The sequence below is a fragment of the Pezoporus flaviventris genome, unplaced genomic scaffold (genome assembly GCF_033815535.1).
Source record: "Pezoporus flaviventris isolate CSIRO_AGI_PZ_B2104156 unplaced genomic scaffold, CSIRO_AGI_Pfla_v1 ptg000064l, whole genome shotgun sequence".
In the NCBI taxonomy this organism is placed as follows: Eukaryota; Metazoa; Chordata; class Aves; order Psittaciformes; family Psittacidae; genus Pezoporus; species Pezoporus flaviventris.
In genome coordinates, this window is record NW_026892612.1 from 3,856,395 (window position 1) to 3,881,144 (window position 24,750).

Genomic DNA, 24,750 nt, shown 5'->3' on the forward strand with positions numbered 1-24,750 from the left:
AGGAAAAGATACCTTTTAAGCACACATGCATACAGTATAGAGCGTAATATTTTTTCAGACAGCATCTGTTTAACAAACCCTGTATGTATTCTAATGCCATTTTAAAGCTTCCTAAAAAAAGTTTTTAGAAAGCCATCCATTTCTGAGCTGCTTCGTGTAGAAGCCCATCATTCTCTTGGAGAAAGCAGCAGCATGCTCATAGGATCTTTAATGTGTCAGATAGAGAATACAGAAAAACTGAGTGGTTTTTACAATACTGGGACATGGGTCAGGAAAAGGGTAGCAATTTTAGGTGCTGTGATCTGACAAAAGCAACTGCATTGCAATTTCCAATGCAAGGACTCAAGTATTTACATTCATACATACATACTGCACACTAATAAAAAAATCTTTAGGAAAAGGCTATTTTATAGTATTAGTGAAGAACCTAAGTATTCTGTGGCAGGAAAAGTAGTTCATTAAAACACATAAATATTGATGGCTCTTAAGTCAGCAACTTAAGAGTCTGTTCTATCATCACCTTTTTGAACAACTTCATGTTGTGGGAGAAGGATCTGAGGAAGGACAAAAAGTATATACAGTGAAAAAAAGCAGATCAATCACTGAAACCAACTCACCCCATTAACATAGTTTAAAAACATTTTAACATACTTTACACTCTGTTTTGTGAGATGAAAGACAAAAATGTATGATTTATCTCAAGGAAATTGCTTTGACAAATTGCTCAGTTATCACCTTTTGGGATTGAAAGTGTACGTATCACCATGCTCCTGGTTTGTTCCCCTCTACTTTTGCCACACCGAAGTTTAGTGCATCTTCCTCATTTTTATATTAAAGGTGCTCCAAAGCACTTCCTACAACATTCAACTCTGATGCTTGGTGGAGCATCTATTTTGTGCATCTTTTCAAGAACTTCCTTTGGTAGATTTTTATATGCAATTCTGTATTCGCTATCAAAAACCTCTGAAATAGAAAAGCATAGTTGAAGTTATTGAAGAAACCCTGTAGAGCACCCACTCTGTTCCTATAAAATCCTTTTGATGATTTTTATCTAATAACAACATTAATTATCTTGACTAGACACCCTTTTTTTTTTTTTCCAAGTTCTCTCAGAGAACCTGAAAAGTTTCTTCACGTTGGATCATCACAACACATCACAGTGGATGCCCATTACTTCTATTGCAGTTCAGTTTGCCTGTTCCCAGGGTATTTCCCCTGTCATATCCCATAAAGAAGTCCCTTTGCCTGCATAGTACCAAATAAAAGTCAGGGTGGAGGAGATCAGTAAGAGATGAGCATTCAGATGGCTAGATGACATATGCCTAACATGTAGGTCAGAGAAAGATGGACAAAACTCGGAACATGTTTTCAGACACAAGGAATTAAAGCTTCAAGCTAACAAATTTTGTTTAAAACAGCTGATAACTAGTTTCAAATTAACACCCCATCTGAATTACTTTTCTATAAAAGCAACACCTTCTTGAAGAGTAACAGCATAGTACTTTGCACTAAAATACAGCAATTGAAAAGCTACTTAGAAACTCATGGTTGAATATATACACTAGTTTCCACATAAAGTATTCATGTATTTTAGAAACAGACATATGCATTTCACAGTATTTTTTAACTTACCGATGTCAATGTTCTCTCTTCCAAGAGACACCAGAGAGAGGAAAAGAATTTCTCTGTAAAAACTCCTAGGAAATATTTTGAAGGGGAAGTCAATGAAAGCACCACCTATCGTAAGTTTACAAAGTCAATGTTGAAGATGCTAACCTTTTATTGTATAGTTTCTGCAACTGTTCTGTTACTATTTCTTGTGCAGAGAGTGACTGATCTACATGACTGTTAGCTTAAGATTTCCTCGTGCCTGAGTATTTTTCCTTAACACATGAAGATACAGTATTGTCAGATCCCAGCATCTAAGTTTTCTATGAAAAATCCCTCTCTCAAATGTGCCATAAAAATTCCAGAAAAATGATAAATACAGAATTAAGCACCACTTATTTAACTTATTCCTGCCTGAGGGTGAAGTAAAGGGAGCAGAAGTATTTCAGATCACCCATATTTTGGTTCTTTTTTTTGTTTCAGAATGTCACAATATATCTCAGAACTGAGTATCACTAAACAATGGTATATTAACTTTTTTCCTCATGGAACTCATGAAGATTCTTCTGTAGGCAGATTACTACTTTTTTTTTTTTTTTTTTTTAGTAACTACAAACCACAGAAGCAGAGATGACCTAGCATGATAAACTTCGAATACATCTTATATTTCCTGTAATTTAATTCAGAGGCTTGCTTTTTAACAAAGCCCTCTCTGAATTGCAGTGCAGATGGCAAATTGTACAGTAGAAGCGTTATTTACATGTCTCCCTTTATTTGTGGATCATACTGTATACACTTTCTAAGCCAGTACTCCAGGTTGCTAGAATTCCAATAGTTATAACCAGGTAGTTTGGAGAATATTCCAGACACTGCAACAGGGTACTGCACACTTACATTTATCAATTTTCTAGATCTGGAGCAGCACCAAAAAAATCGGCATCGTCAGTATATGTGTTTTTCTCATTAATTCATAAAATGTCCATTTTGATCAAGGAACTTATTTATTCATTTGATTTGGATGAGTTATGCATCTAACCACAGAATGCATTTGTTTGTAATCATGGGCATAAACAAATACACACAGTGTTTGGTGAACACAAAATAAAACAATATTGCGAGACATCCTTACAGAATTCTCATTATTAAGTGCATATGGTCTGATCTTACTTAACTTTGAGTGGGGAGAAAATAAGAAGAGATTACCCCTTTACCTCTGTCGTTTCACATCTGGCTTAACTTTCTGTAGCAGCAGGTTGATTGGTTTAACAACATTATTGTGTTGAATACTTAGTTTAATGTTCTCCAGCAAAGTGTTTATTGCCTGCTGATCTTCTGCCAGTGTGGAGGGTCTCTTTTCAGAAGAATCTGGGAAACACAACCATATAGACTATTAAACATTAAAAATCTCATATATTTTCACTTTAATAAGAAGAAGGTATTTCAGAAAGTAAGATAAATATTCAGAACCTCTACTCAATCTACAGAAATCTGTCACAATGGAAACGTTTTGTCTGCTTATGGTCTCTATTCCACCACAAAAGTTACTGGATGCATCAACTACCCATGTGCAAGCACTTTCAACGTGACAGAGAGATATAAGAGACTGAAGAGTATCCAGCATCAGAGGCTAGCTGTGATGGTTTGCTAGCTCAGACTTATGGCTCTACTTCAGTTTCAGATACTAAGTTCACGAAGGTTATTTTTACACAATGGAAAAGAAGTAGAACAAAAGAAAACACCATCATATTTCTTATCAAAGAAACTTTTCTCATCAAAGAGCACAGACTGAGAAGTCTATGTCAACAATGTTTTTTTTGCTGATCAGAAGTAATGAAATCCCAAGTTCTCATGAGCAGTCTGCCTGTTTTTTCTTCAAATCAAGTTATGGTAGACAAAGGCTTTTTTTGATGTTACTTTCTGACAGCCAAGTAGCCCGCCAAATGTACATATTAATGGGACTTGTTACCTTTCATTCAGTTATAGAAACACAAGATAATTCGTCTTTTTCATGTCTGCATAGATATAACTACATAATGCAGTTAAACATTGAAATCAGGTGAAGATTACTTAGCCTCACATTTACAGCAAATCTTCCTACCCTATTTATAGCCATATGACATATAAAGAATAGATAACATACCTTTTTACACAGATTAGTAAAATACTTTCATAATTTGACACTGAGACTATGTTAAGTACCTCAGGGATTGCAGATGCCTTACACACTAAGAAAGCTTTCCAACTTGACGGGCTGTGTACACTTCAGACGATACAAAACACAGGTTTTTTTTCCACAGCTTCTCCTCCCTCTGCTTTCTGTAACATTTGTTTTACTTACTGAGATTTCTCCAAGATATATAGAGGGGCTCCCCCGGCTCTTGGTGGAGGTTGATATTGTCCCACAGAAGATGGATGTATACTAGCTTGCTATCTTGAGCAAGAGATGTCAAAGGAAGCTAAAAAAACACGAAGGGAAAAAAGTTTTTCTAACATCAGTATACTCCCATTATTTAAAAAATTGCTCTTTCATGAAGGTTTACTTTATTCATCTTGAATCCATCAAACAGGAACAGTTGATGTCTTCTAGAGATAAATTCACTCAATCAGAGCAAAATCACAACTACTGCAACATTTAATTGCCTTTTCTGGTTTAGCCTAATGTACGAAGACCATTCAGTTTTCTACAGAAAAATTTTCTATATCTGAAAAAAATTTGAATGAGCATGTATTAAAAAATGGGTTTTGTGCACTAAGGATGTTACTTAATTTGTACCGTTTATCATGCCACACTGTAGTATTTTCTAACCTGACTAAGACCTGCTATGCATGTCCTTGTGTTGATCTTTCCAACATGCAGGAAGAATTTGTATGAACCATTTGCTGCCATTAAAATATATGGTACTCAAAACATTAGACGCATAATTATTTTATAAAAGTAAGTGCCTTTAGAATCTCTAATACAGTAAGGCTTAGTGGGAAAGAAAAATTTACCACTAATGTGTCAATTCAAAGAAGCAGTTACAGATATTAAGCTCCATCTTCTGCTTTACCCTGCTAATGCATTCTATTTAGTCAGTATGCTTTAGATTTCACTAGTATTGGTCTTCAACTACATTTTCTGGAAAATTGTTCTTGATTCCAGGGTTCTGGGTTTTTTTGAAAATTGAGGGAGAGAATTTTAAAATTTCAGTGCATACAAGTAGATAGGAAAATACTACTTTTTTTGCATGCATGCTTGTAAATCTGCTAATTACATACACAAATCCTATAGGTTTCCCTTAAAATGGAAAAAGCAAAATACTCAAAAGATAGCATCCATTCTATGTTCTTTTGTTCCATTCATATAGTACTGAAACTCAGCGGACTTTGAATAGCAAAACCTATTAGTGGAAAAGAACAAAAAATATTGACTAATAACGTAAAAGGTTTATATACTGAAGTACACAACCCATACTATGTGGATTTCAATGCATTGCTATTTGTGAGTTCTCAACAGATACATCTTGTTTCCTTCCATGCATCACCTTCTCTTTAATGAATCTTAGTCTCTGGCTTTTTAGAAGAGAATGGCTTGACTAGAATTTGAATGCTGTTTTCACCCATCCTATTTTAAGATTCCTTGTGGAAAACATACCTTTCTACTTATATTATAAAACCCAGGAAACTAGATCCAAGCTACTCAGGTATTACTTAACTATTTTTTTTGAACCAAACTCTCAAATGTAGCTTCTCCTAACATCTGCAGCTCTAATAGGAAGAAGCCACTTACCTGCACTCCATCATTACAGTGTTCAGATGTTAAAATGAGTCCAGGTAAGTTGCTAGGCAGATCCAACCGTCGGAAATACCAAACTAGGTTCCAGAAAATTATGGGGTGTTGATTGATGAATTTGGATGTATGAATTACTTGCTCTCCCTCATTTTCCAACAGTGATTCAAGCTCCTTATGCAGTACCAAAGGGCTCAAGTAGGGCACAGATACAGGGAGAGGATTAGGTCTTTTTACTAGAGGACCCTAAAAACAGAACAACACACACAAAAGGAAACTGTGGGGTTTTACAGAATCAAAGGATTTTCTTCCAGAAATACTCTTCAGGATTACTTGCCCTGGAAATCACTCATTGCAGAGTTTATTTTTGTATTTGGAAGAAACATCTGGAAGTACCGAACACACAATAACTTCAATAGCATCAACAGTTGTGATGATTGAGGTGTTTATTAACTTTAAAGAACAATCACCTAAGCTCTCGCTGTTATGTGAAAAGGAGAAAATGCTAATTTGTTATAGTTTGTTCACGACTGTGCAGTTTCAAGCTGTATAAGCTGGTGGCAATATAGATTGTGGAAACATAGAAATATAATTACATCAGCTGTGGAACTGAACCATGTATTCACATGTTAAAGACAGCTTCCTGCCAATAAAAAACACCAGAAAGAGAAGAAACACTTCGTTTCATATGCAATAACAATGTAACAGTCTCAATACTGCCTCTTACCTTATCCACTCAAGAGGTAAGCCTAATAGAACAGATAGGAAGAGTGTAAGTAAATGCTTGGAAAAGGAACAAACTTTCAATCTTGCAACTGTGTACTGCTTGTACTATTGCGTTCAGTCTGCTGTAGAAGTTGGGTTATTTTTAAAAAAAACTTCCACTCTTAGAAAGACAAAGACTTCATTCTGCTAGAGAGAACATTTCAATCAAGCAGCACCATTTGTACAATGTACTAACCCCCCCCCCAATTTTAGATTAACTGAACCAAGATTTTAATTTTTATTTTTTTTGATCGTTAAGAATGTGAAAATATGCCTGGCCATTTCCATTCCCCAAATGGACAGGAATGATAGGAATAGAACATTATGTATTGTTCACTGCACTGTTTTTTGCTGTCAACTGAATGTGCAGCTTCTAGACTTACCACAACTTCCTGCAGACTGTTTGGAAGACTAACTGTTGAAATTCCATGAGATGGTCTCTGGGAAAGATCAATATTTTGCAGTGGACCTCCAACACTGTGGCTCCGAGTCAAGGACACTCCCCTTTTTGGTGGATTATTGGAAGATGTCTTCAGGGTTCTGGGATCTTTACTGTGTTCTTCTCCCACATCACTGGATTTTGAAAGAGAATATGCTAACATGAAACTATTCATCATTCCTATGGCAACGGGAAAGAAGAGGAGAAAGGCTGCCAAGTGAGTATCACAAGCCAAGTTTCTCTATTAATAGGGAATCATATTTGACCTGTTAGCTCCACAGTATACAGAACAGTATAACAATCCTTCCAGAAAAGCAGCTAAGTAGAACCTAAGACATGAATCTGAATCGCAGTTTTGTATAGGTACCATTGCTCTGGTACAGCTCTACCTTGCTTAGAAAAACAGCAGTGCAGTTTTGTCAACACACAAAGACAATCTTGTTCTGATTATGTTCATTTTTACTTCCTCATTCCCTTTGTTTACTTTCTCTAAGTGTCATAAGTAGAGCAACTGTTATATGACTTAGTACCTATTGCAACATAATGTTAACAAATTCCAGCAAAAAGGTCACAATTCATAGCAGCCCTATTTCAGTTCTTCCCTCTTCCAACTTTAAACTTTCTTAATGCTTCCTCCCTCATACTGTTTCAAAAGTAGTAGCATTATTTTCTGAGTTTCAATTTTACACCAGTATTGTTTGTCATAGAATGTATGCTTTGTACAAGTGTCAAGGGTCCAAGGCTTTTCTCTCAAAATAGAATGTTTCAGCAAATGGACTTATTTTTCCCCATAATGCACTGTCCTTCTTGTTAAATTCTAAACACAAGGAAAGGAGAAGAAATTCTTATATTTATGTCTCTAAAAGGTGTGTTTTAACAATACCTATTTTACCTATTAATTATTAGAAGATGAACCTGAAGATTTATTTCTAGAGTTGTATCTCTAATACTCACTCACTTAGTGGAACCAGTTACTTCAAATTGATAAAAGCATGCAAAAAGAATAAGAGAAAACAGATGATCATCAAGTTACTTTGTAACTTGTGCTTTACCATACTTGGTCCATAAGTCGATCTTCACTTTAAAGCAGAGGAGAAATAATGTGTTGATACATTTCTGACAGAACTAAACCCTTGTTTTACCTACCTCTGCTCAACTACAGAGCTAGTTTCTTCAGCTATGGTGTGGCTGGACTGTGGGTGATCTGAAAAACTGATCAAGTCAGCAACAGCTGGACTGGACAACAGCTTCTGCTCCAGGGGGTCCGTGGTTAATGGAAGGGTGCCACTCTGTAAACTATCTCCCGAAGTACTTTGCTTCAGGAAAAAGCTAAGTTACAACAGGAATGGGAGGGAAGAGAAATAGCAAGAACAAGATTTAAGCATAAAGTCATTAAAAAAGTTATGAATCTCTACCTTTACTTTCAAAAAGTAGTAAAAATAAGGAAACACAACATTAAAAGCTTGACCACTGTAACTTATATAGGCAGAGTAAACAAACACAAAGTAAACAAACACAGAGATTTGATATGCAAAAGAAGAAATCCTATGCTGTAAGTCATTAGTGACCTTCATTTATCATGGTTCCCCATCAACAATATATCAACAGCTGACACATCACTGAAAATTGCTGTTGCTGTAAAGTGACATTACTGACTAGAGACTATACACCATTATAGGTACAAGACAGCAGGAATGTGTCATGCTTCGCTAAGTTTCAGCATTAGAGAACACTAATGAAAGCTCTGTTTCACAATAATAACTACTACAGTGAGAATCCATTTTAAATTACCTTAAAGTAAGTTGCAGCCTTCACAGTGCAATTAAAAAAGGTAAAAATAGTAAGCAGAGAAGCTTAAACTGGAGAACTACTGGAGAAACAATAAGCTGCAGCATCTGTAACTAAAAGCTGCTAATAAATTTAATTTGGGTGCAATTCTTTGCTGACAGATTTAAAAACTACTTTATATGCTTTTAAAGTTCATGATCCATTAGCTTTATTTTAAAAGCTAAACAAAACCAGATCTATACCTTCCGTACAGTTAGGCTTAGAAAGAAAATACAAAAAGAAAAAGTGGTAAAAGGCAACTGATTCTTTGCTTTTTGGCTATTTTACAATGAAATGCAATAGTGTACATGACTTACAACTTCCTTCACGACCGTCAAACAGGCAGACATTCTTGCAACCATCTAGACAAAAATACTGGAAAAGATAACTAAGATCCTTTTGGAAAAAAATATAACCTTGTCCAAGTGAAAAGGCAGAAAAAGAGTACGCATAAAACCCACTAACCTGGCAGAGCCACGTAGGTCTTTAAATTCAATATTAAGTAAAGGTAAGAAGATACTTTTACAGAAAGGACAGGTAGTGTTCAAGTTTGAATCATCAGCTGTCCATCCAGCCATAATTTCTTCATCATAAACCAAAGCACCACAAGCTCTACATTGAGAGCAGCTAGACATCAATACCTAAAACAGCAAAGAATTAATACTATCAATCTTGTTTCAGGGTTTTTTAATAATTGGCTTTATAGGCTTAGTGTCCACAGGAGTTTAACAGGTATCAGAATGCCAGCTGGGAGACATGAGTTCATCACTGCTTACCGACCATACTTGAGTTATCCTGCCAGCATAAGTTTTACCTATGAAATGCAAATACTAATAATTTATTTTTGTTTGTTATTTTCAGACCTGGAAGAAACATTACCCTGAAATGCTACAAATTTAGTATTTGCAAATGTTCACTCCTACGAAGCCTCCAGTGTATATATGAATTGCTTTCAATTCTATAAGTGATTGTATGTCTGCTTCTACAAAAAAGAAAACAAAAAATCCTACAAACAAACTAATCGAACACAAAAGAAACATTTATAGTGATGTGGTAGACTTTGGCTGCATAAGTTTATTAATCTTACCTCCATCGCGTAGTTCTGGAAAATGCTGGATAGGCTAGTATTATGTGAAGAGCTTTGCTCTGACTTCTCAGAATCTTGAATTTTCATACTTCTTGGCAATGAAACTTCACCTGCACAGAAAGAGCCATTTGGGTTTTATATTCAAGGAAAGAGAATTCACCTGTTCCCAAAGAAAATAATTTCCATACGACCAAGACAGAAAATTGTACCAGAAGATCTTCAAAATATGTGTAGCTCTGTAACTTCACTGATATAATTACAATATCAATAAATATCATTTTTGTGTTTAACATTTAGAAGTTATTTTTGTCTAACACAATATATCCCACACTGGTAAAAGGAAAGAACAAAGAAAGAATGGAGAAAGGCAAACAGTAAGACTGCTCAATACATATCCTTTTAAAAGCTGCTCAACATTTCTTGAATGATACATCCATGTGTAAATAACAAAGAGAAGAATTGTACCAGGGAAGACACATAATACCAAATATGCCATTACTGTGCTTAAGTTACCGCTGGCTAACATTGCAGTAAAACAAACAATCTTTCTTTGGTAAGGTTGGGTTTTAGGGTTATGAGCTTTGCCCAGGAGGGAAAAAGGAACTGGAATATATTTACCAGAAGGAAATGGTTGGAATCAGGTTTAGAAAGCAAAACTATTAGTATTACTTCCTCTGACAATCCCAAACTTCCCTATTTAAAAAAAAAAATAAATCACTCTCTAAAGAAAGCTCCTCTGCTTCTTCCGCTAAAGTTCATGCTTGTGAAAAAATTTTACATATTCTGTTGACAGCTGCCACTCTTCATAGTTAGTTCTTATAACCCTCCTAACTAACTGGAACTAGAAGATAATCATGTCAGGGTTTTGCTAGGTAAGGCCAGCTTATCTCCATTCCACAACATAGTTCTTCCTCTCTTGATGCACATGGCTTTATGATATTCACATCATTAAAGTATTGCAAAGAAAGGTAAACCAAACCTACAGATCTGTAGGTTCAGCACACATCTTTTTCTCAAAATAAGAACCACATCTGAACTTGAAATTATTAGATTTACTTCATGCAGTTTTAGAACTTTGGGGAGGTAGGGAAGGGCAATTTAGCAATAGGCATATATATTAATCTATTTACCTTCACAACTTCAAATCAAGTATGCATTCATTACCTCCCATTCAACAGTAAAACTTAAGAATTTTTTGTGTGTGTTGCTTTGGGTTTCTTGGCCCTTGGGGCTGTGGAGTTGGTTTTGTTTATTTTTTATTTCCACCTCCCCCCACTGAAAGATCTGCCTCTGTTAGTTATGCAACTATTTGCGGTTTTGCAGTTCTTGGACACTGCTTTGCTTTTCTGTATTAGTATTTCAAGAACCTTCAGGATATTTGACTTTCCATGACTGAGCACATGCTCCTAGCTAGCAATCTTCCTATCACACATACAGAAGTATTTTTACAGTTAAATCACTGCGTTTTTTTATCAACTTTTTAAACATTCAATGAAGAGAAGCATTAGCTATTTGCTATTGCAAGACGGAAGTTTAGAACGGAAGTACAAATTTGCTTGTAATTCAGGGTTTTAAATAATTTCAAATTACCATAGCTTCCATTGTTATGAATCATTTCACACATATCAGTTTTCCCTGTTTGTTACATTATAAACAAATTATGATGGGAAAACCGAACAAACAAACAAACAAACAACCCAAACAAAAAAAACCAATCTCACGTGCACTGTAATGCTGTCTTCCTGCATCTCCACTGCTACTGCTACTGCCAAGACTAGTAGTGCTTTGTGCAAGCTCATTTGTAATGAGCCCTGGGACGCCAGTTCTTGATGTCAGATTATCTCCCAAAATATTATCTTCAAAACCAGCAGGGAAATTAAAGTCCAGTCGATTGTTTTCTTCCTTTAATACAAAAAGAAGAAAAATAGTATTCCAGATCAATTATTTGACTTCCATTTTTATCCTAATAAATAAAGAATTAAAGTAGCAGATTAAGATGAAAACCCCATGTAAAAAAATTCTTACATTTAAGATAAATCTATGCAACCTCAAAAAGAAGAGATATTGAACAAACCACAAGGATACTGGAAAAATGAAAGGCTTCATGAACAAAAATACTTGGCTGAAGATCAAACTGAGTGACAAAGACACTGAAATATAAATGTCTTTATTACAAGAGAAACAGAAAAAAATGATGCAAAAATTTTGATTTGGCAAACATTACTCAAAATTAAGAAATTATCAGAAAAAAAGGAATTATCAGAAAAAAAATTCAGAAAGTGAAATTTTCAGAATTAAAAACAGGAATGAAATGTATCAGCTGAAATGATGCAGCAATAACACAGTCACTAAGCCACAAGATGCAATGAAGTATGAAAATTAGGATATTAAAAATGAAAAGTTGCAGAAATAGAAGATTTTTGATGGAAATCAAATCATGTTGGTGAGAGATTATGATGTGCCATTAAACAAAATTCTACAGAACAGGTAAGTATAATAGAAAAGCACATAGCAAAACCTAAGTCACAGAAAAAAAAATTGGGAAGAAAGGTAACGAGTGAGTTTTCACTGTCACAGTCAAAATAAGGTTAAAAAAATACTAGTAAGAAATATATATTTTTTTTATTTAATAGAAAAGACCCCAGGAGTAACATAAGTCAAATTTTCTTCACATAGAAATAAAGCCAGAGAACAATCTTTCCATTTCACATCTTTTATAAAGTTTGGGGAATGGAGGGAGAATTTGAAAAAGGAAATAAGTATCTATCTTGACAGCCTCACGAGGAGAGACAAAAGATCCTTAAAGCCAAATCAGATTAAGGGGTTAAATGGATCAAGCAGGAGCCTTTAGGGTAAAACAAAAAAAAAAAAAGAAAAGGCCAAACCTAAGTTTGAAGCCAGAATAACAAGACATATATGTAAAGAAGGAAGTTATAATATTCATTCCTCCATCTCATCTTTCATTTGTGTCATTATACTCTGAACTGCTTGACTCTGAAAAAGACTGTTAATCAATTGTGCTCAGACAAGAATCATAACATTTACTTTTAAAATTTTCAATGCATGAATTTACTAGATCTCAGGCTGTACTTTTCTACTTTCAACTTTAAATCACCAACCTGGCTTCTTAGGTTTGATTTTTCATAACCTTTCCTTAATTTTTTAAATAAGACAGGTAGTATGGTATCATTCAAGATGACATAATTTTTCTCTTTGTAGGGTTTCTTGGTGCAGTTTCTTTAAACATAAATAAATAAACAGGAAAGGGGGAATGTTGAGAAAAAAGGTTATATTTTAAGTTTATTGCATCAAGACTATTTAATTTGATTTTGTCTGAAAAGTGTTTTTAAATGACAGAGAAAAGCTCCACCACACATTAAATACAATTTGTATTAGCTAACAAAAGTCAGTACTTGATAAAAACACCATCTCATGGAGCAATCTTTTGGACACAAAAGTAATGACTCTAGCTTTGTCTACTATTGGAAAACACTTGCCTCATCATCTGAGTAACTATATGCTGAAGTTACAACTCCCCACATCTTACTGGCTACATTGGCAGCCTGCTTCATGCCTGATTTCAGGACATCCATTTTTGGTCCAGACAGTATATTGTCCAGCTTCAGACTGGATAAAGTTGTTACGACAGATCCTAATGAGCCATGTGGAGAAGAATGACCCAGTCCTGTCAAAGATGAAGACCGCTCCTTTTGAACTTGCAGATGGGTTTGCTGCTTTGGTCGTACAGTGAATGTTTTGGATCTGGAGACAGAAGGACTTCTCTGACTTTCATAAGACTTTGGGAATGGCAGGACGGGATCCAAAGGCAGGCTTGACCTCCTTTCTTGGGAGTGACCAAGTGTACCAGAGGCTTTTGCTTCCCTGTCCAGCTTGTGCAGCTCCATGCTGGGAAACTTATTACCCAAGGGGCTCTTCAGATTCATATAACTTTCTATTTCATCTGCTAAATTACGTGCTGCAACTGGTGACACCAACTTTTCCTCAGGTTCCAGATGCCTTGGTTCCGTGCTGTAAGTAGCCAGCAAAGATAAAGGGTCCAAGCCTACTTCAACATCTTCCCTTTCAATAGGCTTAAGCACTCCATATAAGCTATTCCTTTTAGTACTTGCATCTTTGGATTCTGGTTTCTCGTTTTTGGACTCAACTGACTGTTCTACATTTAGGGCCTCCACTGTGGTCAAGTTTTCATCTCTTCCATTCTCAAGATACTCATGCCCTTCCCGAGGTTCTTCCAGCACTGGTGAAGACCTATGCTCCAATTCCCAGTCACTCTCAGTCGCACAATTCCACCTGCCACTTACGCCAGAAACCTCCTGGTCAATGATACTTTCAAAGTTGTGGGATTTACTCATGTGAGAGGGTGAAGTTTTGGCCCCAGATAAAGCTGCTGTTAGGATCTTGGCATCTGCTCCCATCATTATTGCCAGTTCTTTAGAATGCAAGTCCAAGCTGCCTTTTTTCATGAGCATTCCTGCTCTGCTTTCACTGCTGAAACTGCAGCTTCTCTCTGAAAACAGTTTCTGCCTCTTCTGTCTTTTTTCACTTGTTTTCTTAGGAGAAACATCACCAAAGACAGCATCTTCAGCTGAATCCTGAGTTATGACCAGTGTGCTAGAACCAGTTTCTAAAAGAGAAAAGGCATTAATATGGTATCCATAGCCACAGAAAATGTTTATTTCCTGAAGTCATGTGAAATCTCTGTATCTCCTTACTGGGGAGAAGACTTGGAGCTCCACAATCTCAAGTTATGCATTACTAAGTTACACCAGCATTAACAAGTTATTTTACTGGTTGCAAAGGCATCCTGCAGATCAAAAGTCATCTACGCTTTGACTTCTTGAAGTCAAAGCCTTTTACGGCTTCTACCTCCTTTCCCTGTGCCAATACTTGGCACAGACTAGGTACTACGTCCATTAACCAAGGGAAAGTACAATTATAAGTAAAGATTGTTCTGGGTTTTTTGGTTTTTTTTTCGTTCAGCTTTGTTTGGGGTTGGTTTTGTTTTGTTGTGGGGTTTTGTTTGTTCTTTTTTTTTTTTCCCAGAGCTATATTCAGAGTTCTATACATCAAACTCCATCCTGGTTCTAGAAAAAAAACAAAAAAAAAACCTATTGTGTTTGTCTGCACAACATAGAAGCATTACTTCATTTATGACACAACCATTTTTAGAAAAAGCTCATTAAATTTACCATGTGGAAGATACAAACTAAATTTATAAATATTCCCATTTCCTTGGGGAATTGGGAATATTTATTGCCTAGAAAGCTGTGTTAGCTATAGAAAAACATCCCTAAGTCAAGCACCCTGATGTACCATACCCCTCTACTGGAGGGTGCTTGAGTCTCACATTGATGCTGCTTCTTGACTAGTCATCAGCTCTCATAACTGCCAGAAAGGTTCAAGACAAATTTTTGCCTGAGGCTCAATTACATGATTTGCTATTAAGCTATACTGAAGCTGGACTACATTGCCTTAGTCAAGAACAGGCACAAAGGCAGAAAAAAAAATGAGCCCCAAGATTTGGCTTTTATATAAAAGTCAAAGTCTTCCATAAGTCTTCTTCATTGTAAAGATCTAGATAGGTAAATAAATTTTGTATGGCTGTGCATGCACTGTTCCCAAGTTACACACTGGCAATATAAGCCAGGAAAAAAAGAGGCTTGTCCAAGCTTAGTGAGGCTTAAGTGACAAAATGAAGAGTAATTTTTTTGTTTTTCTAGTACATTACTGAAACAGTCTCAGTGCAGGACAGGGAAAAATCTTGATTTCGATCTACTCAACAGTGACTTACAATCTAAGAATCCACAGGTTCCTCTTAAGTCACCTGCAAAGGACAATGGCAGAAAGCAACTGTCGCAAGATACCTGCACCTCAAATAGATGTTTTGTTTCATTTCATAGCATGAAAAAGATTGCAAAACATATAGTACAACAAGATCAGTGCTTTAGCAAGCTGTTTCACCCAGTGACTCACCACCACTGCTTTTCCTTCCACTGCTATCAAAAATGCCAGATGGAACTTTCACAATACTGCTACCCCAAGCAGGTGGGTCTGTTGGACTATGAGTTTCTATATTAAGTTGTCGCTTTTCATCAAATTTCTCACTGAAAAGCTCTACAGGAAAGAGAATGAGAACTTAAGTTAATTCAACTAAATCATTTAATTTACACTGTTACAGAAAACATAAACTCAAAACACTGTTCCCTATGTAATTACAACTTAAAGGATCAGTCCTATGAGGCACTGAACACTTCCTGGACATACTACCCAGAAAAATGACACTAGACAGTATTACGCAGAGAGTGCTTAGCTGTTCACAAGATTAGAAAATAGGCCAATTTCTTCCCACAGTACTTTTTCAACTACCCAAAGTATAGCAGGAAGAGCAGTCTTTGGATGAATTTTCAGCAAAGAATGGCCACGTTCCCAAGTCAGCAAGAGCTTACATGGAGCTCAACATGAACCGAGGATGAAGGAGGACGTGGGTAAAGAAGCAACAGTGCAAGGAGGATAAGAAGAAACTGGACTGTGCTAAGATACAAAATAGTGGACTGATAGCAAATTTTAAAGGCTAAGTTCTCATATGCTTATTTGATTAATTGTTACTAGTTGCTGTGTGCTGCAAGAATATGTATCCAATTATAATACACCAAGGTATTGTAAGGAGATGCAGACAACAGTATAAAAAGGACTGATGGTCTATAATAAATGGCTTTTGTCTGATTACATTGATCTCTGACTGAGTACATAATTTTTCTGCGGCAGCAGTTCATAGATTTTCATGCAGGCTCTTTGTCTAATAACAGCTTTAGAGGCCCTAATGAACATTAAGGACCTAGTAACACAGATATGGAAGAGATTCAGTAATGAGAACAACAAAATACAGAAGAACTAAGAGCAAAACCAGGATGGAAGACAAGAGACGACCATTATTTTCTACAGCTGGGAAGAGTTTTCAAGAAAAAATAGTGTCTTTTATTAGGTCAATTGGTACAGCTGAAAATTCAGGCAAGTTTTCAAATACCAAAATGAGAGGAAAAGAATACAAAACACTGTGTGCCCCAGCACTTGTCCACTTTTTCCACCTACATTAAATTAGTCTAACAAAAGGCCTTTTCTACCTCTATGTATGCTACTGCTATTATCTAGGGCACAGAAGTAGGCCACCAGATTTCACAGACTCATGTTTTGACCTTGGCAACATTATGAATTCAATACATTAGGTATTCATAGTAGTCTAATGCATGAAGCAGATTTATTACAAAAAGCCTTCATTAGTGTAAACATGCATACTTAACCTCCTATTAGATCTTCAGCTTTAGAAGAAGTATCCTTCTCTACTTGTATTTCAGTTGCATGAAGGCTATCCCCATCATCTCTTAGAAGTTCATCCTTGGATCCATAGCCCTGGTCTGACTGACCACCTGCTTGAAGGAATACAAATGTATGCCTCAGATTTGGTTTTATTTCCTTTTTTTTTTTTATTCAGTAAGAAGAATGTAAAAACTGAAATTAATCTGGGTTTTGGTTGTGTTTTTTTTTCCCACCAGAAAAGTTAATAGTAAAATCACCAAAGTAATTAATCTGTGCACAGATTTACTTGGTGATGGTGACAGCAGGGATAATGAGGGAATACAATATAAATTTACTTTTCTAATTACCATATTAAAACCAAGTTATTCCCTAAGGAACACTATAATGACTAACTACTTTTAATGCACTTTATCTCCTTTCACATTTCTTTGAGCATAAAATATTTCGTTGCTGGGCAAGTTAATTCTCGAATGCATCTACAAAAGAAATTACAACAAGCACAACAGTAATTGAGTAAGCTTCTAATAATGAATACAACCCTGACAATAACTGTACCATAAACCCTGCTGTATCCTTGTGCTATAGTGCAAAGTATAAAATGTGACAGAAAAAAAAAAAGTAAAAATCTAAACTTTTTTAAAAAGTTTGTTCCTCCATGACACCAGTCATTGAGCTATAGCTCAACAAGAGTTTACAGTAGTCCAAAAAGCCTGTATGATCAGAAAACAATATAGAAAGACATTTTTATCTTTTCTTTGTTATTTTTATCCTAAAAGTTGCTGCATATGCAAAATATAAAAATACTATATGGGGCATATCCCACAGCAACATGTTAAACAGAATTATTTATATGTCCTAGTGTACCTATTAGAATACATGAGAGTATTGAAAAAGATCAAAGTGTAAGTAAGTTAGACAGTGTGAAAGGTATTAGGAACCTCCATAAAACTTGGGTGACAGACATGATTTACCTACAATACCTATTGCTGCTGATTTTACCAACAAACCACAAATGTAAAGATTATTTAAATTTAAAAGTTTGTGCAGCCACCAATAATTACATTTGGCTATTATATTAAAAAACTTTTACACAGAAAAGTAGGTCCTGACATTTTTCCATCCTTATTTTCCCTCTACCATCATTTCAATAATGTCTGCTTTGCACAGAAGTAAAACCACCCTATCAATAAATGGGTGAATTACCTGCAGAAGTAACATTCAAGGGTAGAAATAATGCACACGTGCATCCAAGGCTTCACACCACACAAGTCTGCACCCCACACCGTGATAGCCAAGGACAAATGCGGCACCCAAGAGACAGCAAAGAGCAAAAAGCAGAGCAACAAAGAGCAAAGAGAAGGGAAGTTCAGTAATCTAGGCAGGCATATCAGATGAAGCACAGGAATCAGACAAAGTTTTCTTTACAGAAGGGCTCAAGATATTAAAAACATGAAAAGTGTGCAAGAACCATTTGTACTTTAAGTTTTGAAGTACACACAGAAAGAAAGTTTAGTTGAGACTGTGCACAGGTAGGACGTAATCAGTATTTAAGCAGATATGAAGAACTAGGAATTTTGTCTTGCCATCTCAAGTGATTAATTTCCTGTACACTCTTTTTACTCCAGTTTGTCTAGAAGAGTGCATACTATGTTTAAGTCAGAGTTTTTCCCCAGCTTGTCACCTTTCTTTCCATTCCTAGGGTGTCTCATACAGACTGTATGACAAGGTTCTTACAATTTCTGTATTTATTTCTAAGTTTAGCAACTACTACTAAGAAGCTTGAATATGGCCTCTAAAACCATAGTTTACTATAACCAAACATCACATGCTAACTCCAGGAATGATAATTAGGCATTTCCAGATTACCAGATGGTAATTTCCAGATTACCATAAGGAACACCATTTTAAAGAGTTAGCTTCTAATCATCTCAGCAACTTTCACTCCTTTCCTTTAACGCAGAGAAAGGTTTTACTCACACAGACTATAACTTCTGTTAATAAATAATAATACGCAAAATTTGTCAGGTGCTTCATACCTTTTCTGAAGATTAGCATAAAAAGCAAGGTTTATGAGACCACAGCAAGACATTTATTTTAACAGGACAGTATTTCTGCTATGGTTCACTCTAAAGAAAAAGCATGAACTAAAAATGCAGCATGATCTGTGGTAAAGGAGTAATATTCAACAGCGGTGCATTTCTTTTTCTTTACACAGTTTAACTCCAGGTTTTGTTCTCTACAGACCCAAAGGTGAAGGTGGTGATTGTGGAGGAGAAACCAAAAGGAAACTAGAAAATTTAGCCTTTTGGAGGTCTGTTAGTATTGAAACCCAGCAGAATCTAGTACCTGTGCTAGAGTGATTATCAATGGAATCAAGCCTGACTAAGTCACTGACGAAGACAGCGTGCTCCCCACTGTTAGCATCATTAGAACTATCCACGCTACCATGGCTCACCATGTCCCCAACACTTCCACCCGTGGCACTTCGCAGAGCTAAAGACATGAACGAGAGCTGGTTAGTAAGAGAGGATTTAACTTCTTAGTTTTTTAAACAGATCTAACCTCTTCAGACAACAGTAAATACTTTTGCTTGCACATATAAAATAAGATTACGAAATTCTAGCAACAGAATTCAGACAATTAATGCTTCAGTTTGTGAAAGACGTTCCAAGACGGTTTCAAGCATCAAGTTGGCAATTATCAATTTCTATACACATCAGGAAAGATTGTCCACTTGTAAAAGTCACAAAGTTAGCTGTAATCTCTCAGAAAGCATGTCATGCTCTTGTCCAGCAGAAATAAACTCATTTAACTAATTTATTACCTGATATCAAAGGTACTCGTGGGCTCTGCGTTGATTTCTTTAAGCACTGCCTAAATTGTGCTGTGCCATGAACTACATTTCGTACCTTTGTCCAAAGGAATATGCCACTGCGGTTACTGCTAGGCCAAGATGACTCTAAGACTGCCTACAGAAAAAGACATAGCAATAACAAAACCAGTAAGAAAGTTACACTAATAAACACAGTACAGTGAGAAGTTTTTCTTTCCATACTCAAAAAAAGACATTTCCTGTCACCCACGTGAAGAAAGAAAAGCATTTGTGTTTTTATGACCTGTTCCCTCTTATGAGCTGTTCCTTTTATCCCACAGCTCTGGATACAATAGCTGAGTAACAATAAATAATGGATTAAGATTTCTTTCAGTAAACAAGATGGGGTTTGTTCTTATTTATATACTTTGGCAGCAACAAAAGATCATCTCTTTTCCCATGACTTTACAAAGTTTACTTTACTAAGAAGTTTCATCAGGATCTATCAGGAACTTGGAAGCAAGAAAAAGGGGGGAGGCTACTTCAGCTAGCTTAATTCCAGCCTTCTCCAGCATAGATCGTGCTACTTCAAAGGATATACCTAGGAACACATGGATTTGACCTGGAAGCACTAGACAGGTTCCAAAATGTGGAAGTGGAAACATGATAAATGTGTATTTCAACAGAATTTTTGGTTAGCCAAACAGCACAGGGATGTAAACTTAACAGTGTAAAATCATACAGTGTAGATCCAATGAACCATAAGCATTTCCAAAATGACTGCTTGCCCAGCAGGATCAGCAAATCCAAGTAAAGAGCTGTGAGAAACAATCTTCAAGGCACGCTACAGGACAAGGGGAGAGACAATAGCAAGATAGACAGTGGGCCAGTACCCCTTGCTAAGACTTCTCTTACCTTATTGTAATAACCATAGGTGATTGCATTTGGCTGTATTCCAGCATTTTTCATTTCAAAAAGGACTCTCACAGCCTGAACAGGCTGACCCCACAGTCCACAGAGCTGCATAACAACTCTGTAGCAGACCTAACAAGATACAGAAATGCATAAATGGATTGATGACAAGGATTTTCAAACAGCTTAAGCTCTTCCCTGATTTCTAACTTTTACGCATGTAAACGGCAAAGCCATGGGATGGCAGCTACCCAACACTCAGCAGCCAGAAGAGGGAGCAGGAGTTAAACAGGAAATCACACGAGCTGAAATAACATCAGCAGTCCCTTTGTTGAGAACGCTGAAGTTTTTTCCACTCGGTTCTACTGTTTGCGAAATAAAGGAGGGAAGGAAACACCCACACAAAAAGCAGTGCTGCTGTGTGTCTGTGCATACTACTGAAAGAAGGTATGCTGCACACAAACCCATTATCCCTTCAGTTCAGTAAGGCTGTAAAACATTAATATAAAGTGCATTTAAAAAACAGGATATTCAAGAACTTCCTTCTTGAAGAAGTCTGGGAGAAGATTAGCAACACTAAGTTGTAATACTTGACCCAAGCTGACACTACACTCATGATGGAAATGGAAATTCATTTCCAGCTGTCCTAGTTAAGCAGACTTCCTTGAGATCATTTCAAAGTGTCTTTAAAACAGGTCAAACTGTAAGTATGCTCAGTCTGGTGGTGGTGAAATGCACTACATTTGCACCGTGTCTTCTATCCCATGTTTTATGATAACAGTTTTTCCATTCACACTTGCCTCATCTAGTGGTTCCACATCAGTTTTCCTCATTTTAATTAGAACATCGTATGCCTGCTGCAGTGCTTTGACCTTGAGATGTGCAACTCTGACATAGGCTGGCAGACAAATAAACCACAGGCTGTAACTATGACTGAAGAGACACTTTGCCCATTGTGGGGGGCTTAAGTAATACTTCTTGGCTAATTTATGGGCTGTTTTTATCTCCTGTAAGGGTGACAAAATAAAAAAACACACAAAAGATATAACAACCTGAATGTAGAAGCCATTACCCAGATACTGGCTCCTTAAAGGTAAACATTTAGTAATAATGGACAAGCATTCAACTGAAGCACTCTTCTTACCACTCGGTTACTAAAACTCTCTGCAAGCAAAGACTAGCATCAGGATCCTCTTTTTTTTTTTTTTCCTTCACCATTTGAGCACTAATTTTAATTTGCTTTTGTTTTTACTACAGACTAAAACTTAGAAGTGCTTTTGATAATAAACTGTAATTTCATATGATAATTTCTTTATTCGCTGCCCTATTTCTTTCTTTTGCAAGTGTTGATTCTCAATAGTTACAAAGACCTAACCTCTAACAATATTAACTTATAAATAGGAAGGGCCAATTTTACCAAAAAACTTTGTATATTTCAGTGTTCATACAGTAATTACAGTAAGACTCATCTGACCTGTTTTGTCCTCTTTGCCATAAGTGCTGGACTATTTGAAATGCTGCTTCCAGCTGAGTGTCTGCTGAAGGAGAGCTTGAGCTCCTGTGGCCTGTCAAAGAGCTTGAAATCTAGTCGTGGGAAGTTTTTATAGCTATACAGATGATTAGAGAAAAAAACAAACAAACAAACAAAACCAGAAAAGAACAGCTTTTCACTACCTGGTGATATCAAGAAAGTCATACAAAGACAATTTGTGTGCAAAGAACTGACAAACATGAGAATAAAGAAGTAGGGGGTGAGGGGTAAAGAGGGGGGGGGAAAGGGGAGTGGGAAGAAGAATACAGCAAGATCCTTTAAGCCTTATTCACAAAGATATTACAAGAAAATGCCTCGGACATTAAATCTCCATAGACAGTGGAAACAATAACTAGAATGCCATTCATGTCACAAAGGTCAGGGCAGCACAGATGATGATTAACCAGGGCAACAGTGGGAAACAGAACCTTCGTGACCTCCAAGAAAGAAGAAAAAAAATCACATGTGGTGTCTGAAGCTCCAAATTTCCTGCATAGGGCTGAAAAACATTGAATGAGTCTGAAAAGTGGAGTGGGTGTTTTGCTCTTTTGGTTCACTGGCGGGAGACAAACAGTACCAGGCAGATCCATTACCCACCGCTCTGTCACTCCAACTGAAACTTAAGTTCACTGCAGTTGCTACAAAATACACATAAATGGCTCAAACAGGAAGAAAGACAGTGAAGACAAGTGGAAAGGTATTACTGTAAAGTTAACAAGAAGCTACTGAAAAATAAAAATAAAAATCCACACACAAAATGCTGACTTACAGAGCTTCGGAAACTTACCAGAATCTGGGCAGTTTCCACCTTCTTAAAGATTCTTCTGAGCATTATAGTAAGGCAAGTCTCACACCAAGATGGAACATCTGCACTGTTTAAAAATCTAGTTAAACGATCTAGTTTTACTACATGTGGCTGTTTGACTTGTACCTGTATTTTGGCACTCGATCCTGTCCATCATCAGCAGGAGGTTCTGGTGGCATTATGAACACTGTGTGTTCACTTTTTTGTGACTCATCAAGCTCAATCAACCGTGCCTCTTCGACAGAATCTACATCAACCTGAAAACAGAACTGGAACTCTAAGTACAAAGTTTGACTTTAGGATAAAATGTCCTTTTTAATACTATGTTAGTACATGTAAAAATATGTTTAATATATACTGTACTTGATTATATATATAATATATAAAATTATACTTATTCTAATTATTCAGATGTCTTTTTCATTTTTATTTCTAAATCAGATAGCCCTAAACATTTTGAAGGACAAAGTACCTTCTCTCCTTTTTCTGTTCCTTTATCTGGAAAGAGCTGGGGAAAGAGAAAGAAAAAACTTATTTTCTTCTCAGCTAAAAATCAAAAATAATTAAAAAAAATTTAAAAGGTCCTAAATAATTCTGTTAAAGTTGTGTCATTTATTGAAATATTGAATAAGAAACAATAAATTTTCACATTGGTGCAGAGGCAATCAATCTCTTTTCAAATACTTCCTTTGCTGAAATTAAGCAATTGCAGGAATCAGCATGCTTTCAATTTGTTGACATTATCTACTAAGTACAAAATCCTAAATCTATCAAAGGAAAGTGCTTTCATTCAGCTAAACTTAAGAATCTGCTATTTTCTATATGACAATTTAAGAATGCAACACATTAACAACCTGCAATAATATCAAACTATTAACAATATTAAACATAGTATAATCTAGATACATACTCTATATCTATACCCATACTCAGCAGAAAGAAAAATAAGGCAAAGAAACTTTTAAAAACCTAATTTTAAGGTCTGTTTACAAGTGTTAATTTGTTTGGAATCCATACTAAATCAAAGACTCGTTCTGTAAGAACTTGGTATGAAAATTAAGGTTCTGTCCAGAAAGAATCATATATATAAACCTTTAAAAAATACATATAATTTTCTTGCTCCCAATTTTTATATTGTGAACTTGGGATTTTACAGATGAAGCTATAAACTCAGTAGCCTATCCAGACCAGAAAGATGCCGAAGAGACTTTCTTTCAAAAAGCCAAGAATGGGTTACATATCTTTCATATAAAATACAGACAACAAAAACGGATCTTATCTACATAAATCCGGTTAGACTGTAAGTAGAGCACTAGGTGTGTTTTTGTGATTTAGGTTTAAATTGAGCAACAAAGGCTGATGACCACTGGTAGATAATTCCACATTAGAAGAAGGGTGATTAACTTTTAAAGGGAGGACATGGATGGCATTGTGCTGAAGTGTCAGCTACTGGTATTTCTCATAGTATCTTACAGTTTGACATGGTAGAGGGTTTTAATGAAATTTGGTGCATCAACAAAGAAAATTATGATCATGCAAGAAGATGAAGGAATAAAATGACTCAGCAATAGCCATGAAGAATTGCAATCCCTTAAACAGAGGCTATCTATCTTTACAACTAAAAACCAGGACAATAACACAAAACGAACTGAAGCATATATTAACAGTGTTGCAACACAGTTTTCACCTTTTCTATGCAGTCATCAAAAAATGCCAAGCCAGTATCCTTGTCACTCACAAAACTGCACTCTTCAATGAAGCGGCTGAATATCTGTGTTTTGGTGAGATGTGTGTAGAATTTTGTATAGGCACGGTCTCTGCTTTTTAAAAATCCTGGTTATAAGAATAACACACAACTGA

General features: G+C 36.1%; 1 protein-coding gene across 7 annotated transcripts in view; it reads right to left on the minus strand.

The window, feature by feature from the left end:
- Positions 1-253: 253 nt before the first annotated feature.
- Positions 254-24,750, minus strand: part of DENND4C (DENN domain containing 4C) — a 74,977-nt gene continuing 50,480 nt past the window's right edge. For 4 of the 7 annotated variants that reach the window (XM_061470865.1, XM_061470866.1, XM_061470870.1 and 1 more), the window contains 21 exons: positions 24,578-24,723; positions 23,363-23,398; positions 23,017-23,147; positions 22,029-22,161; positions 21,355-21,561; positions 20,558-20,686; positions 19,655-19,799; positions 19,177-19,323; positions 16,815-16,943; positions 15,490-15,630; positions 12,989-14,140; positions 11,217-11,393; positions 9,496-9,605; positions 8,874-9,049; positions 7,728-7,910; positions 6,526-6,715; positions 5,378-5,623; positions 3,947-4,064; positions 2,820-2,973; positions 1,633-1,697; positions 254-963 (listed from right to left, as the gene is read on the minus strand). In XM_061470865.1, the coding sequence (XP_061326849.1) occupies positions 827-963; positions 1,633-1,697; positions 2,820-2,973; positions 3,947-4,064; positions 5,378-5,623; positions 6,526-6,715; positions 7,728-7,910; positions 8,874-9,049; positions 9,496-9,605; positions 11,217-11,393; positions 12,989-14,140; positions 15,490-15,630; positions 16,815-16,943; positions 19,177-19,323; positions 19,655-19,799; positions 20,558-20,686; positions 21,355-21,561; positions 22,029-22,161; positions 23,017-23,147; positions 23,363-23,398; positions 24,578-24,723 (4,052 nt within the window). In that variant the 3' untranslated portion in view covers positions 254-826. Of the gene's footprint in view, positions 964-1,632; positions 1,698-2,819; positions 2,974-3,946; positions 4,065-5,377; positions 5,624-6,525; positions 6,716-7,727; positions 7,911-8,873; positions 9,050-9,495; positions 9,606-11,216; positions 11,398-12,988; positions 14,141-15,489; positions 15,631-16,814; positions 16,944-19,176; positions 19,324-19,654; positions 19,800-20,557; positions 20,687-21,354; positions 21,562-22,028; positions 22,162-23,016; positions 23,148-23,362; positions 23,399-24,577; positions 24,724-24,750 lie in introns of all 7 variants that reach the window. The other 3 variants (XM_061470864.1, XM_061470869.1, XM_061470868.1) reach the window with 3 other exon arrangements.